The sequence below is a fragment of the Scyliorhinus torazame genome, chromosome 18, assembly GCF_047496885.1.
Source record: "Scyliorhinus torazame isolate Kashiwa2021f chromosome 18, sScyTor2.1, whole genome shotgun sequence".
Lineage (NCBI taxonomy): Eukaryota > Metazoa > Chordata > Chondrichthyes > Carcharhiniformes > Scyliorhinidae > Scyliorhinus > Scyliorhinus torazame.
This window is the reverse complement of record NC_092724.1, coordinates 101,920,163-101,935,676: the sequence shown is the minus strand read 5'-3', so window position 1 is coordinate 101,935,676 and position 15,514 is coordinate 101,920,163. Positions and strand designations below refer to the sequence as shown.

Here is a 15,514-nt window from a genome sequence, read left to right as displayed (position 1 = left end):
AGGCGTTTCAAAATAGTGGTGCCGATCTTGGAACGTGACCCACAATTGCGCTGGCTGCAGCATCCCGAACTTCACCCCCTTCCGATGGAGCACCGCCTTAACCCGGTTAAAACCAGCCCTGTTCTTAGCCACCTCCGCACTCCAGTCCTGGTAAATTTGGATCTCCGTGTTTTCCCACCTGCTGCTCCGCTCTTTTTTGGCCGATCTCAGGACACACTCTCTGTCCATAAAGCGGTGGAACCTCACCACTACAGCCCTTGGCAGCTCGTTGGCTTTGGGTCTCCTTGCCAGGACCCGATGAGCCCCATCCAGCTCCAGGGGCCTCGGGAAAGCTCCCGCGCCCATCAGCGAATTGAGCATCGTACTCATATATGCCCCGGCATCGGGCCCCTCCACTCCTTCAGGGAGACCCAGAATCCGAAGATTCTTCTTCCTCGACCTGTTCTCCAGGTCCTCAAATTTTTCCGCCCACCTCTTGTGCAGCGCCTCGTGCGCCTCCACCTTCACCGCCAGGCCCAATATCTCGTCCTCGTTCTCCGAGGCTTTTTGCCGCACCTCCCGGATCGCCGCCCCTTGGGCCTTCTGGGTCTCCACAAGCTTCTCAATCGCTGCCTTCATTGGCGCCAGCATTTCTGTCCTCAGCTCCTCAAAGCAGCGTTTAAGAAACTCCTGCTGCTCCTGCGACCACTGCGCCCACGCTGCTTGGTCTCCACCTGCCGTCATCTTGCTTTTCCTCCCTCGCACTTTCCGCTGCACCAGGATCACTTTTTTAACCGCTCCACTCCTGGTCCAATCCATATAATGTCGGGGGAACTTGCTGTCACCTTCCCACACTGGAAGCCGCCGAACAATTTCCGTTGGGGCCCCTCTGAAGAGCCCAAAAGTCCGTTCCCGGTGGGAGCTGCCGAACGTGCGACCTACCTAGGCATAGCCGCAACCGGAAGTCCAGGCGATTGCATATTAGAGTGAGACTACCTGTCTCATTCTAATATGTAGATTTGCCAAATACTGATCCAGCCCACAATGAGATCCCTTTAGATCTCGCGAGGTGTGGAGAGCCGAGTAGATCCTGGAAGAGGGATCTACTGTCATCTACCAGCCGTGCCACCCCCCACTCGGGCGCAACATGGCCGGCAGATTGCACCCATTGCCTTTGTTTCCTTGATCCCTTTCCCAACTATTCCTTTATTGTTAGCCCTGCCTGATATTTATGCGAACTCAAACCTGAGCATTTTATATGCATTCCCGAATGCCGCCGCCTAATTTTTCAGGAAATTACCTTGGAGTGTTTTGTTCTCCCGCTTAAGCGAATCCAGTTGCTCAATCAGCTCTTCATAGGATGTCTTCAGCTTGAAGAGTTCGGTGGCGTATTGTCGGCACTCTTTCTGAGAGGATTCCAGTTCTGTCTGGATCTCCTCACACTTTTGACGCCAGTCTGAGATCTGCTTATCAATCATTCGCTGCTTCTTGTCCAGAGTTGCACCTGCTGCATTAGCCTTTGAGGTGGATGGTGAAGGGTGGGGGGGGGGGATGGGAATGCCAACAAAAAAGGAAGACGGTGTGAGGAATTCAAATAAATTTCATATTCAGATAAATGCCCTGGGCGAGAGCTTGGCATGAGGGTGGTTTTGTTTATTGAACCTGTTCAGCACCTGTTCTTATTATTCAGGTTACATGATCAGGTTAAAGAAATTAGTTAGCTATTTTTGCTCAGACAGTGACAGTTTATACCTTGGGCACAATTAGTGATCGTCTTTTTCCCCCACATTTCTGCTCAAGCCTATTTTCTGTAAATTGCCGAAAATAAAAAATCCCCCTCGCCACCGCCCCCCCCCCCCCCCCCCCCCCCCCAAAAAAAAAACCTGGTAAATGAATCCTCCTGTGTAATGAATTTTAACAAAGATTTTGAAGTCAGCTACATCCTAAATGCTTAAAATTTGCTTGGCTTTGAAATTCACCCAAAAAATATTTATTAATTTTTGGGGATCTTGAAAAGTGTTACTTCTCGATGGAGTTATAAGGCTGAATTTTAACTAAAGGGAAAACAGATCTAGGTGAGGTGGGAGAGGAGATAAGGGCAGGGATTCTTTGTTGCAAGTCCGCCCCACGACTGCTGCTCATGAGGACGGAGGATTTGGCCAACTACCAAATCCACCATTTTTAAAATTCCATTTACGGGATGTGGGCATCACTGGTTAGGCCAAGCATTTATTGCCCATCCCTAGTTGCCCTTCAGAAGGTGGTAGTGAGTTGCCTTCTTGAACTGCTGCAGACCTTGATGTTTTAGGTACGTCCACTGTGCTTTTAGGGAGGGAGTTCCAGGATGTAGCCCCAGCGACAGTGAAGGAACAGCAATATTATTTACAAGTCAGGGTGGTGAGTGACTTGGAGGGGAACCTCCAGGTGGTGGGGGTTCCCAGGTATCTGCTGCTCTTGTCTTTCTAGATGGTAGTGGTCATGGGTTTTGGAACATGCTGTCTGAGGAACCTTGGTCAAACTACAGTAGTGCATCTTGCAGATGGTACACATGGCTGCCACTGTTCGTCGGTGATGCAGGGTTTGAATGTTTGTGGAAGGAAGAGCAATCAAGCGGGCTGCTTTGCATTGGGTGGTGTTGAACTTCTTGAGTGTTGTTGGAGCTGCTGTCATCCAGGGAAATGGAGAGTGTTCCATTACACTCCTGACTTTTGCCTTGTAGATGGTGGACAGGCTTTGGGGGGGGGGTTCAGGAGGTGAGTTGCCCGTGGTAGGATTCCTAGCCTTTGACCTGCCCTGGTAGTCACAGTATTACTATGGCTAGTCCAGTTCAGTTTCTGATCAAAGGTAACCACATGATGTTGACAGTGGGGGATTCAGTGATGGTTATGCCATTGAATGTCAAGGGGCATTTGGTTAGATCTTCTCTTGTCGGAGACGGCTATTGCCTGGCACTTGTGTGGCGCGAATGTAACTTGCCACTGCAGCAGGACAGGAGAATCCCACTGCCATAAACGGACGGATAATCCCGCTCAAAGTCTCAGACTACCTCCAGCCCACACTGCAGGCAGGTGGGCTACCCACCTGTTAAAGGAGGCTAGTGCTGAAGTGCTGCTGAGTGAAGGTGGAGGAGGACATGCCCCCTTTTTACAGCATTAGCTGCCGTTAAACCACGTAAAGGTCCCTTGACAGGCCATGGAGAAGGTAAGTGTCTCAGGTATGTGGGCAGGATATTGGGAGGGAGTGGGGGGAGGGGGGGGGGGTGGGGGGGGGTGGGGATGGGACGGGAAGAGGTTACAAGGGGTCAGAGACTGAGGCCGGAAGTGGGGGGAAGTAATTGGAGGTGATGGGGCGGAGGTGGGCGGAGAGGTCAATGTTGGAGGTGGGGTCAGAGGTGTGGAGGCAGAGATGGGGGTGCTGAAGGTACGGGGGGGGGCGGGGTCGGAAGTCAGGAGGGAGTCGGAAGTGGGGATGGTCGGATGTGTTGGCCTAGGTCAGGGGATCGGAGGTCAGGGGAGGGTTGGGTGGGGGGGGGGGGGGGGGGGGGGCGGGGGGGGGGTAGTGTCAGCCCTCGAGTCTGTACAATAGTTACCCAGAAGTTAGAAGTGATGTTAATCCGACTAACCTTTACTTGGTAACTCGTGATGAAGCCCCATCAGAGCTGTCAGAAGTTGCAATTTAAATCAAATTTTCAGATGCTTTCCAGAACAGGGCAACCCCCCAGGCGAAGTTTTCACTGCACCCCCCCCCTCCCCTTCCTACCATCCACCCCCGCCCCTCATACCCCCATTCTCAGGTTAAGACAGGAGAGACGTGTGGTGATATACATCACTGTAAGTAGACAAAGGGTTAATGTACATACACTACACCTAGCTAGACACTAGACGGAACACCAGAGACATGACACACAGTCAACCAATAGGTCAGTAAGATAGGGCACGACCAATGGGCATTCACGATACACACAGAGGTGACACTACCACAGGGGGGCATTACACCAACCCATATAAAAGGACACATCACACATGCTCAGTCTCTTTCCAGTGGAGACTCTCAGTGAGTACAGACTGGTTGATTGAACATCACTCCCACCACATGGATTGTCGCAGACTGGTTAGTCAGTCTGAGTAGCTATAGAAGGTATTTTTTTTTTTATAAAATATTTTATTGAAAATTTTTGGTCAACCAACACAGTACATTGTGCATCCTTTACACAATATTATAACAACACAAATAACAATTACCTATTTTATAAACAGAAAATGAATAAATAATAAATAACAAAAATGAAAACTAACCCTAATTGGCAACTGCCTTATCACAAATAACACTCTCCAAAAATATAATTTAACAGTCCCAATATATAATTATCTGTAGCAACGACCTATACATATTATACAGTATATATTAACAACCTGAGAGTCCTTCTGGTTCCTCCTCCCCCCCCCTCCCCCCCCCCCCCCGCCCCCCCCCCCCCTCCCCCCCATCCTGGGCTGCTGCTGCCTTCTTTTTTCCATTCCATCTATCTTTCTGCGAGGTATTCGACGAATGGTTGCCACCACCTGGTGAACCCTTGAGCAGACCCCCTTAGAATGAACTTAATCCGCTCTAGCTTTATAAACCCTGCCATGTCATTTATCCAGGTCTCCACCCCCGGGGGCTTGGCTTCTTTCCACATTAGCAATATCCTGCGCCGGGCTACTAGGGACGCAAAGGCCAAAACATCGGCCTCTCTCGCCTCCTGCACTCCCGGCTCTTGTGCAACCCCAAATATAGCCAACCCCCAGCTTGGTTCGACCCGGACCCCCACTACTTTTGAAAGCACCTTTGTCACCCCCATCCAAAACCCCTGTAGTGCCGGGCATGACCAAAACATATGGGTATGATTCGCTGGGCTTCTCGAGCACCTCACACACCTATCCTCCACCCCAAAAAATTTACTGAGCCGTGCTCAAGTCATATGTGCCCTGTTAAACTGAATCAGGCTTAGCCTGGCACACGAGGACGACGAGTTTACCCTGCTTAGGGCATCTGCCCGCAGCCCCTCCTCAATCTCCTCCCCCAGCTCTTCTTCCCATTTCCCTTTTAGTTCATCTACCATAGTCTCCCCTTCGTCCCTCATTTCCCTATATATATCTGACACCTTACCATCCCCCACCCATGTCTTTGAGATCACTCTGTCCTGCACCTCTTGTGTCGGGAGCTGTGGGAATTCCCTCACCTGTTGCCTCGCAAAAGCCCTCAGTTGCATATACCTGAATGCATTCCCTTGGGCAACCCATATTTCTCGGTCAGCGCTCCCAGACTCGCGAACTTCCCATCCACAAACAGATCTTTCAGTTGCGTTATTCCTGCTCTTTGCCACATTCCATATCCCCCATCCATTCTCCCCGGGGCAAACCTATGGTTGTTTCTTATCGGGGACCCCCCAAGGCTCCAGTCTTTCCCCTATGCCGTCTCCACTGTCCCCAAATCTTCAGTGTAGCCACCACCACCGGGCTTGTGGTGTAGTTCCTCGGTGAGAACGGCAATGGGGCTGTCACCATAGCCTGTAGGCTAGTCCCCCTACAGGACGCCCTCTCTAATCTCTTCCACGCCGCTCCCTCCTCCTCTCCCATCCACTTACTCACCATTGAAATATTAGCGGCCCAATAATACTCACCTAGGCTCGGTAGTGCCAGCCCCCCCCCATCCCTGCTACGCTGTAAGAATCCCTTCCTCACTCTCGGGGTCTTCCCGGCCCACACAAAACCCATGATGCTCTTTTCAATCCTTTCAACAAAAGCCTTCGTGATCACCACCGGGAGGCACTGAAACACAAAGAGGAATCTCGGGAGGACCACCATCTTAACCGCCTGCACCCTCCCTGCCAGTGACAGGGATACCATATCCCATCTCTTGAAATCCTCCTCCATTTGTTCCACCAACCGCGTTAAATTTAACCGATGCAATGTGCCCCAATTCTTGGCTATCTGGATCCCCAGGTAACGAAAGTCCCTTGTTACCTTCCTCAACGGTAGGTCCTCTATTTCTCTACTCTGCTCCCCTGGATGCACCACAAACAACTCACTTTTCCCCATGTTCAATTTATACCCTGAAAAATCCCCAAACTCCCCAAGTATCCGCATTATTTCTGGCATCCCCTCCGCCGGGTCTGCCACATATAGTAACAAATCGTCCGCATACAAAGATACCCGGTGTTCTTCTCCTCCTCTAAGTACTCCCCTCCACTTCTTGGAACCCCTCAACGCTATCGCCAGGGGCTCAATCGCCAGTGCAAACAATAATGGGGACAGAGGGCATCCCTGCCTTGTCCCTCTACGGAGCCGAAAATATGCAGATCCCCGTCCATTCGTGACCACGCTCGCCATCGGGGCCCTATACAACAGCTGCACCCATCTAACATACTCCTCTCCTAAACCAAATCTCCTCAACACCTCCCACAAATAATCCCACTCCACTCTATCAAATGCTTTCTCGGCATCCATCGCCACGACTATCTCCGTTTCCCCCTCTGGTGGGGGCATCATCATTACCCCTAACAGCCTCCGTATATTCGTGTTCAGCTGTCTCCCCTTCACAAACCCAGTTTGGTCCTCGTGGACCACCCCCGGGACACATTCCTCTATTCTCATTGCCATTACCTTGGCCAGGATCTTGGCATCTACATTTAGGAGGGAAATAGGTCTATAGGACCCGCATTGTAGCGGGTCCTTTTCCTTCTTTAGGAGAAGCGATATCGTTGCTTCAGACATATTCGGGGGCAGTTGTCCCCTTTCCTTTCCCTCATTAAAGGTCCTCGTCAATACCGGGGCGAGCAAGTCCACATATTTTCTATAGAATTCGACTGGGAATCCATCCGGTCCCGAGGCCTTTCCCGCCTGCATGCTCCTAATTCCTTTCACCACTTCTTCTACCTCGATCTGTGCTCCCAGTCCCACCCTTTCCTGCTCTTCCACCTTGGGAAATTCCAGCCGATCCAAAAAGCCCATCATTCTCTCCCTCCCATCCGGGGGTTGAGCTTCATATAATTTTTTATAAAATGTCTTGAACACTCCATTCACTCTCTCCGCTCCCCGCTCCATCTCTCCTTCCTCATCCCTCACTCCCCCTATTTCCCTCGCTGCTCCCCTTTTCCTCAATTGGTGTGCCAGCAACCTGCTCGCCTTCTCCCCATATTCGTACTGTACACCCTGTGCCTTCCTCCATTGTGCCTCTGCAGTGCCCGTAGTCAGCAAGTCAAATTCTACATGTAGCCTTTGCCTTTCCCTGTACAGTCCCTCCTCCGGTGCTTCCGCATATTGTCTGTCCACCCTCAAAAGTTCTTGCAGCAACCGCTCCCGTTCCTTACTCTCCTGCTTCCCTTTATGTGCCCTTATTGATATCAGCTCCCCTCTAACCACCGCCTTCAGCGCCTCCCAGACCACTCCCACCTGGACCTCCCCATTATCATTGAGTTTTTAAGTACTTTTCAATGCACCCCCTCACCCTTAGACACACCCCCTCATCTGCCATTAGTCCCATGTCCATTCTCCAGGGTGGGCGCCCTCCTGTTTCCTCCCCTATCTCCAAGTCCACCCAGTGTGGAGCGTGATCCGAAATGGCTATAGCCGTATACTCCGTTCCCCTCACCTTCGGGATCAACACCCTTCCCAGCACAAAAAAGTCTATTCGCGAGTGGACTTTATGGACATAGGAGAAAAACGAGAACTCCTTACTCCTAGGTCTGCTAAATCTCCACGGGTCTACACCTCCCATCTGCTCCATAAAATCTTTAAGTACCTTGGCTGCTGCCGGCCTCCTTCCAGTCCTGGACTTCGACCTATCCAGCCCTGGTTCCAACACCCTATTAAAATCTCCCCCCATTATCAGCTTTCCCATCTCTAGGTCCGGAATGCGTCCTAGCATCCGCCTCATAAAATTGGCATCATCCCAGTTCGGGGCATATACGTTTACCAAAACCACCGTCTCCCCCTGTAGTTTGCCACTCACCATCACGTATCTGCCCCCGTTATCCGCCACTATAGTCTTTGCCTCGAACATTACCCGCTTCCCCACTAATATAGCCACCCCCCTGTTTTTCGCATCTAGCCCCGAATGGAACACCTGCCCCACCCATCCTTTGCGTAGCCTAACCTGGTCTATCAGTTTCAGGTGCGTTTCCTGTAACATAACCACATCTGCCTTAAGTTTCTTAAGGTGTGCGAGTACCCGTGCCCTCTTTATCGGCCCGTTCAGCCCTCTCACGTTCCACGTGATCAGCCGGGTTGGGGGGCTTCCTACCCCCCCCCTTGTCGATTAGCCATCCCCTTTTTCCAGCTCCTCACCCGGTTCCCACGCAGCTGTATCTCCCCCAGGCGGTGCCCCCCCGCCCATCCCCTCCCATACCAGCTCCCCCCTCTCCCCAGCAGCAACAACCCAGTAATTCCCCCCTCCCACCCCCCCCGCTAGATCCCCCGCTAGCGTAATTACTCCCCCCATGTTGCTCCCAGAAGTCAGCAAACTCTGGCCGACCTCGGCTTCCCCCCGTGACCTCGGCTCGCACCGTGCGACGCCCCCTCCTTCCTGCTTCTCTATTCCCGCCATGATTATCATAGCGCGGGAACCAAGCCCGCACTTCTCCCTTGGCCCCGCCCCCAATGGCCAACGCCCCATCTCCTCCACCTCCCCTCCCCCCCCCCATCACCACCTGTGGAAGAGAGAAAAGTTACCACATCGCAGGATTAGTACATAAAACTCCTCTTTCCCCCTTTTTTAACCCCCCTCTTCGCCCCCCACATTCGCCCCACCACTTTGTTCAAACGTTCTTTTTAATAACCCGCTCATTCCAGTTTTTCTTCCACAATAAAAGTCCACGCTTCATCCGCCGTCTCAAAGCAGTGGTGCCTCCCTCGATATGTGACCCACAGTCTTGCCGGTTGCAGCATTCCAAATTTTATCTTCTTTTTATGAAGCACCGCCTTGGCCCGATTAAAGCTCGTCCTCCTTCTCGCCACCTCCGCACTCCAGTCTTGATAAACGCGGATCACCGCGTTCTCCCATTTACTGCTCCGAGTTTTCTTTGCCCATCTAAGGACCATTTCTCTATCCTTAAAACGGAGGAATCTCACCACTATGGCTCTGGGAATTTCTCCTGCTCTCGGTCCTCGCGCCATCACTCGGTATGCTCCCTCCACCTCCAACGGACCCGCCGGGTCCTCCGCTCCCATTAATGAGTGCAGCATCGTGCTCACATATGCCCCGAGGTCCGCTCCCTCCGCACCTTCAGGAAGACCAAGAATCCTCAAGTTGTTCCTCCTTGCGTTGTTCTCCAGTGCCTCCAACCTTTCCACACATCGTTTCTGATGTGCCTCATGCATCTCCGTCTTCACCACCAGGCCCTGTATGTCGTCCTCATTCTCGGCTGCCTTTGCCTTCACGACCCGAAGCTCCCGCTCCTGGGTCTTTTGTTCCTCCTTTAGCCCTTCGATCACCTGTAGTATCGGGGCCAACAGCTCTTTCTTCATTTCCTTTTTGAGCTCTTCCACACAGCATTTCAAGAACTCTTGTTGTTCAGGGCCCCATGTTAAACTGCCACCTTCCGACGCCATCTTGGTTTTTGCTTGCCTTCCTTGCCGCTGTTCTAAAGGATCCACTGCAATCCGGCTACTTTCTCCTCCTTTTTTCATCCGTATCCAGGGGGGATTCCCTTCTGGTTTACCGCACAGTGTTTTTAGCCGTCAAAATTGCCATTGGGGCTCCTATCAAGAGCCCAAAAGTCCGTTTCACCGGGAGCTGCCGAAACGTGCGACTCAGCTGGTCATCGCCGCACCCGGAAGTCGCTATAGAAGGATTAACAGTAGCGTCAAATCTAAGTAGGAGAATTGTTAATAGTTTAATAAACGTGTTAAAGCTATCTCCAAGTCTGAACCTTCCTTTGTCAGCGTGCACATCAAGGAAGCAGCTTATGCTACGTCGAGAGCATAACAAAACATGATTCCAGGAATTAACTGTTTCAATCCATATTAAAAACAGTGACAATCAGCAACAACAGCCAGGCAAGATGATTGTCGGGATTCCGGTTCCATAACCGCTCCAGTACCAAGGCAATCTCAGTGAAACTGGCGATGGTTCCGGCAGAGATTCGGGGTCTACCTGGTAGCGTGCAACCTAGATGGCGTGGAGGATGCAGAGAAAATAAAGCTTCTACTTACCATCGCGGGTTCAGAAGCAGCTGAAATCTTCCAGACCTTCAAATACTCAAAAGGGCAAAACAAGAGTGATTTCCAGGCAGTCCTGGACAAATTCCAAGAATTCCACGAGGAACATACAAGAAGAAAAGGTAAAAGAGGCGCCAAAACTCACCGCGAGGTAGGCTTGCAGCAACGAACGGCAGTTTTGAATTGCAGCCATCTTGGAAAAGGTGCTGCACATGCGCAGGTGCGCGAAGAGCGCACAGAACAGGAAGGTCCATTTGCGCATGCGCGAGAAGTCGCACATGTGCAATTGTGAAAAAGGCCCCAAGTAAAGGAACAGCGATCTGCGCATGCGCAATCGCTTCCTACGCTCTACGTCACAAGCGTCATGACGTCAGAGGCCCCGGACCACGCCCACTTAAAGGGGAAATGTCCCAAAACACGGAAAAAACAATTTGAAGCCTCAAAACCAGGTTCTTTCACCTGGAACAACAGCACAATGCCTGAAATTCGACCAGTAGCTGAAAGTAACCTCCACAGAACCGTGCAACAAGCAGTTAGCACCGCTCAAAGAGATGATTCAGACCTTGAATTCTTCTTTGGACATCGCAAGCCCAATGCCAGCTCCAACACAAAACGTGATGATATGGACTTGGAACACAACGACTCAGACGAAGCTGTCACCTTGGGAGGCTACCCCAGTACCAAACCCGAACTGCAACTAGACGTGTTGCACATTGACGACCCCGACGACGAGTTCTTCAGATTCGGGAATCTTCAGCCCAGCATATACGACATCCCGACTCGTAAGTGCAAGATTATGCTGCAGCCTGACACCAAGAGACAAGGAGTGATACAAGCCCACAGAGAGCGGCCTGCTGCCACACAGAGAGTGGTCCACGCACCACGAAGGGTCCCTGACTCCACACAGAGAGTGGTCCACGCACCACAAAGGGTCCCAGCTTCCACACAGAAAGCGATGAAAGACTCCACAGCGAACTCATGGACAGACTCCACGATAGAAGCAATGCAAGACTCCAGAGCGCAGTCCTTGCATGGACAAGAAGTGATGACAGTTTCCACAGAGAGACCAATGCACGATTCCACATAAGGAATGCTGCAAGACTCCACAGAGGAGTGACACAAGCCTCCACAGTGAGCTCGTGGACAGCCTCCATGATAGAAGCAATGCAAGACTCCAAAGAGCAGTCCTTGCATGAACAAGACCATGAGGGTCTAGCAACCTCCTCTGAGCAACCAGCAGCAGACGATGCAAGTCTGCCATGCTCAAGTGAACAACAGAAAGACTATGACAGTCTGCCATGCTCAAGTGTACAGCAGGCAGACTATGACAGTCTACCACGCTCCAGTGAACAAGAAGAAGACTCTGACAGTCTACCACGTTCAAGTGTACAGCGAGCAGACTATGACAGTCCACTCAGATTATTTGAGCCACCATAAGAAGACTCTGACGGTCTACCCAGCTCAAGTGAACGACAAGAAGATACTGAGGCTCTACCCACTGTATGTGAGACAAGTGACGACGGCATCCCACTTCCCATACCAGATGTGCAACGTGACAGACCTCAGCTAGAATGTACAGAGGCACTCGACAATCACAGTGAGACTACTGGTGACTCCAGTGACACCATATTACTTCAAACCTCACTCGCTCGAGCATCTCCGCAAGCAAATGCATTCCTGACTGTTTTGACTCCGGATGGGGAGCATCACGAAACTTCAGAAGATTCAAGGGAACCTAAAATGACTCCGGACGTGGAGCATCAATAGACCTCAGAAGATGCAGGTAAACCAGAAAGGGCTCCAGACGGGGTGCATCAGGAAGCCAAAACTGACTCAGGTGAAACAGACCAGACTCCAGACGGGGAGCATCGACAAGCCAAAGCTGATTCAAGTAAGCCGGACATGACTCCAGACGGGGAGCGCTGCAAACCCAGTGACGGCACGCTCAAGGAGACAGCAGATGGCACAAAGGACGCTGACACGAATAACTGTGTGAAGGACTCGTGTTATCCACAGAGTGTGGTCCTTGAGCGCAGCAAACACGCCAACAAAACAAACCAACACAACAACAACATCAGAAACAATGGCAAGAAGCGTACCAAAGGCAACAACGTTGACAACAAGCACGCCAAAAACAACACCAATGGAACTACGACTGGTACAACTTGGTACAACTCTGCCCATGAGAGACACTGTTACTGCTCAGCTCAATACAATGACATGTCATGGCAGGACGATGCATCTTACCAATTCACGTTTGCTGCACTACCAACAGGCAACCTGGCTTTCAGGACAGATGTCATCAAGAATTACCACCACAAGCATCGGAAAAAAAGAGTCCAAATCAGACAACGAAGTGACTTGACCACTTCTTGGTTCCTCCAGCACAGGGACACTGATGGCGTTTACAATGCAATGTCACCATCAACATCACCAACTCACCAACCAAACAAGAAAGCCACTCGACTATAATAATTAATGAACTTTGGACTCATGCATATGATTTGGACTTATTGTTTAATGATCACTGTTATCATAACTTGTACAGAGTAACACTCATCTACCTAGTTTGTTCAATTTTTTTTAACACTGTACAGAAAATACATAACACGAAAAAAGGGGGGATGTGGTGATATACATCACTAAGTAGACAAAGGGTTAATGTACATACACTACACCTAGCTAGACACTAGAGGGAACACCAGAGACGTGACACACAGACAGTCAACCAATAGGTCAGTAAGATAGGACACGACCAATGGGCATTCACGATACACACAGATGTGACACTACCACAGGGGGGTATTACACCAACCCATATATAAGGACACATCACACATGCTCAGTCTCTTTCCAGTGGAGACTCTCAGTGAGTACAGACACAGGGTTGATTGAACATCACTCCCGCCACATGGATTGTAGCAGACTGGTTAGTCAGTCTGATGGAGCAGAGCTACAGAAGGATTAACAGTAGCGTCGAATCCAAATAGGAGAATTGTTAATAGTTTAATAAACGTGTTAAAGCTATCTCCAAGTCTGAACATTCCTTTGTCAATGTGCACATCAAGGAAGCAGCTTATGCGACGTCGAGAGCATAACAATACAAGACGTAGACAGGACACACACCTTCTCCAGGTCAATGCTCAGCTCCTCCACCTCGACTTGCAGCCGCTGTTTGGTCTTCTCCAGGCTGGAACATTTGGCCTGCGCCGCCTCAACTGCTTCCTCGGCCTCCTGCAAACGAGAGCTCAGCTTCTTCCTGTTAGCAAACAGAGGTTAATCTAAAAACATTTTCAAAACTCTTCCAAGTCAATCCAAATTTTGTTTGTGTTAACAGTATGAGAAGAATATGCACCCGTGAACTGTTCCATACTGCCCAGATTCTCAGCCCTCCCCCTTTCTCCCTCGGGGATCCTGATCGGGCCCCAGTCACACTGGGAGGTGCTTACTGGCAAGGCCCTGCCACACAGGAAGAGACTGGGGAAACGGGTTAAAAAAGAATTTGTGGCTGACTAAACTTGCATGGCCCCCATTCTTTGAAGCTTGAGCCCTGAACGGTATAATTAGAAGCCTGCGCTCTGGATGATAAGGGAGTGGCTGATAAAGATCCAGCACATTGCTAATGTATGGCCTGTGTTAGAAGCATACGGAGCTGAATTAGGCCATTCGGTCCATCTAGCCTGCTCCGCCATTCGATCATGGCTGATATGTTCCTCACCCCCAATCTCTTGCCTTCCCCCCGTAACCCCTGATTAATTTAAGAACACCAGATTTGTGCTTGAGGTGCTTTTACCTACAGGGCTACAGGCCAAGAGCTGGAAGGTGGAATTAGGCAGAATAGTTCTTTCTAAGAACAAAAGACCGAGGAGCAGAAGTGGGCAATTTAGCCTCTCGAGCCTGCTCCACCGTTCAATATGATCATGGCTGATCTCATCATGGCCTCAATTCTACCGGCTTGCCCGTTCTCCATAACCCTTCAACCTGTTACTAATTAAAAATCTGTTGGTTGCAAAGGAAATATGAAGTCCAAACACTTCACGTGCTTGGGCCCTAAACTCTGGAATATCCTTCTTGGACCTGTCTGCCTCTCGACCTCACTTTCCTCCTTTACAAAGCTGCTTAAAGTTTTCTCTCTTTGACCAAGCTTTTGGTCATCTGATCAAACATTCCCTTCAGTGGCTCAGTGCCATATTTTGCTTTATAACGTTCTGGTGAAGTAGCTTGGGACATTCTATTGCATCAAAGGTGCTACGTAAATTCAAGTCATTGTTCAGAGCACAAATCTAACCAGGGCACATGGGTATCTTTCACTGGCAGTCACTAAGTGTTGTGGTAACTGTCTATCTCATAGCCCCTCTGCAGTAGGGGATGGAGCAGAGCGCATTCTCATTCAGCTACACTGACTGATCTCTCCCTTCACAGGGGGATTTTCGGCATTTCCAAATCACCAAAGAGTTCCACATTATACCACTAGATGGTGCCCACAGGCCACTGATTGCGTGAAGAATTTGATTAAAACCAGCCAAGACCAAACTGCAGGATTACTGCTTTGTTCACCGAGACTTCCTCGGCTCCAAATGATCCAAACAAAGATGTTACATTGCTCACATCCTTCATATCTATAAAGAGTGACATTTTCTAACTGTATCATAGCCCATGGATGTATTCATTCCTATATTGTACCACACAGGAGATAAAAGGAGGAAAGGAATTTAATTAATAACTCAATAACTTAAGGAACAAAATAGTCTGGCAATTCTCGAGAGGGTATGTGGTTTCAGCAGTCACAATTGTGCAGGATTTTGAATGTCGTTGAACGTGTTTGCTTCCTGCCAGCTGTAATATACACCGCTGTAAATTCCTGCAATGCTTCCCCTATTATTAAATAAAATGTGCAGTTTGTCTCATTATCAATGAAAATCTGCTAATACAGCTTCACTTAACAGAGGAGCCTGTAATGTCTCTGTCCCCAGGCACCCTGTGTATGAGGCACTAAATAGGTAACAAAAGCCTCGTCAGGCTCTCCTGTGCCAGGAACCGATCTCCCAAAACAGCAGCATTGAATTCTGAATGGTGAGCTTGCGCAAGACCTTAGACCTACACTGTCGTAAGCTAGGTGGAATCTGCTGCTCACAGATAAAACCAGGCAGCACAGAAGGAGGCCATTCAGGCGTATTGTCCCTGTGATGGCTCTTTGCAAAAGCCATCCAATTCCTACCACTATTCCGACGCTGTTTCTCCATAGGGCACATAGATAAAGCTAACAGTGGCTTATCTAGTGGTGCAGAATACAAAAGGATGAGACTGATGTTGAACTTGTGCAAGATCTTAAGCCCACA

The 15,514-nt window shown here is 50.1% G+C and overlaps 1 protein-coding gene across 11 annotated transcripts in view; it reads right to left on the bottom strand.

Moving 5' to 3' along the window:
• Positions 1 to 15,514, bottom strand: part of LOC140395389 (putative uncharacterized protein MYH16) — a 459,619-nt gene that overhangs the window by 52,873 nt on the left and 391,232 nt on the right. For all 11 annotated transcript variants that reach the window (XM_072483089.1, XM_072483086.1, XM_072483088.1 and 8 more), the window contains 2 exons: positions 13,302 to 13,434; positions 1,280 to 1,496 (listed from right to left, as the gene is read on the bottom strand). In XM_072483089.1, coding sequence (XP_072339190.1) covers positions 1,280 to 1,496; positions 13,302 to 13,434 — 350 coding nt within the window. The remainder of the gene's footprint in view (positions 1 to 1,279; positions 1,497 to 13,301; positions 13,435 to 15,514) is intronic.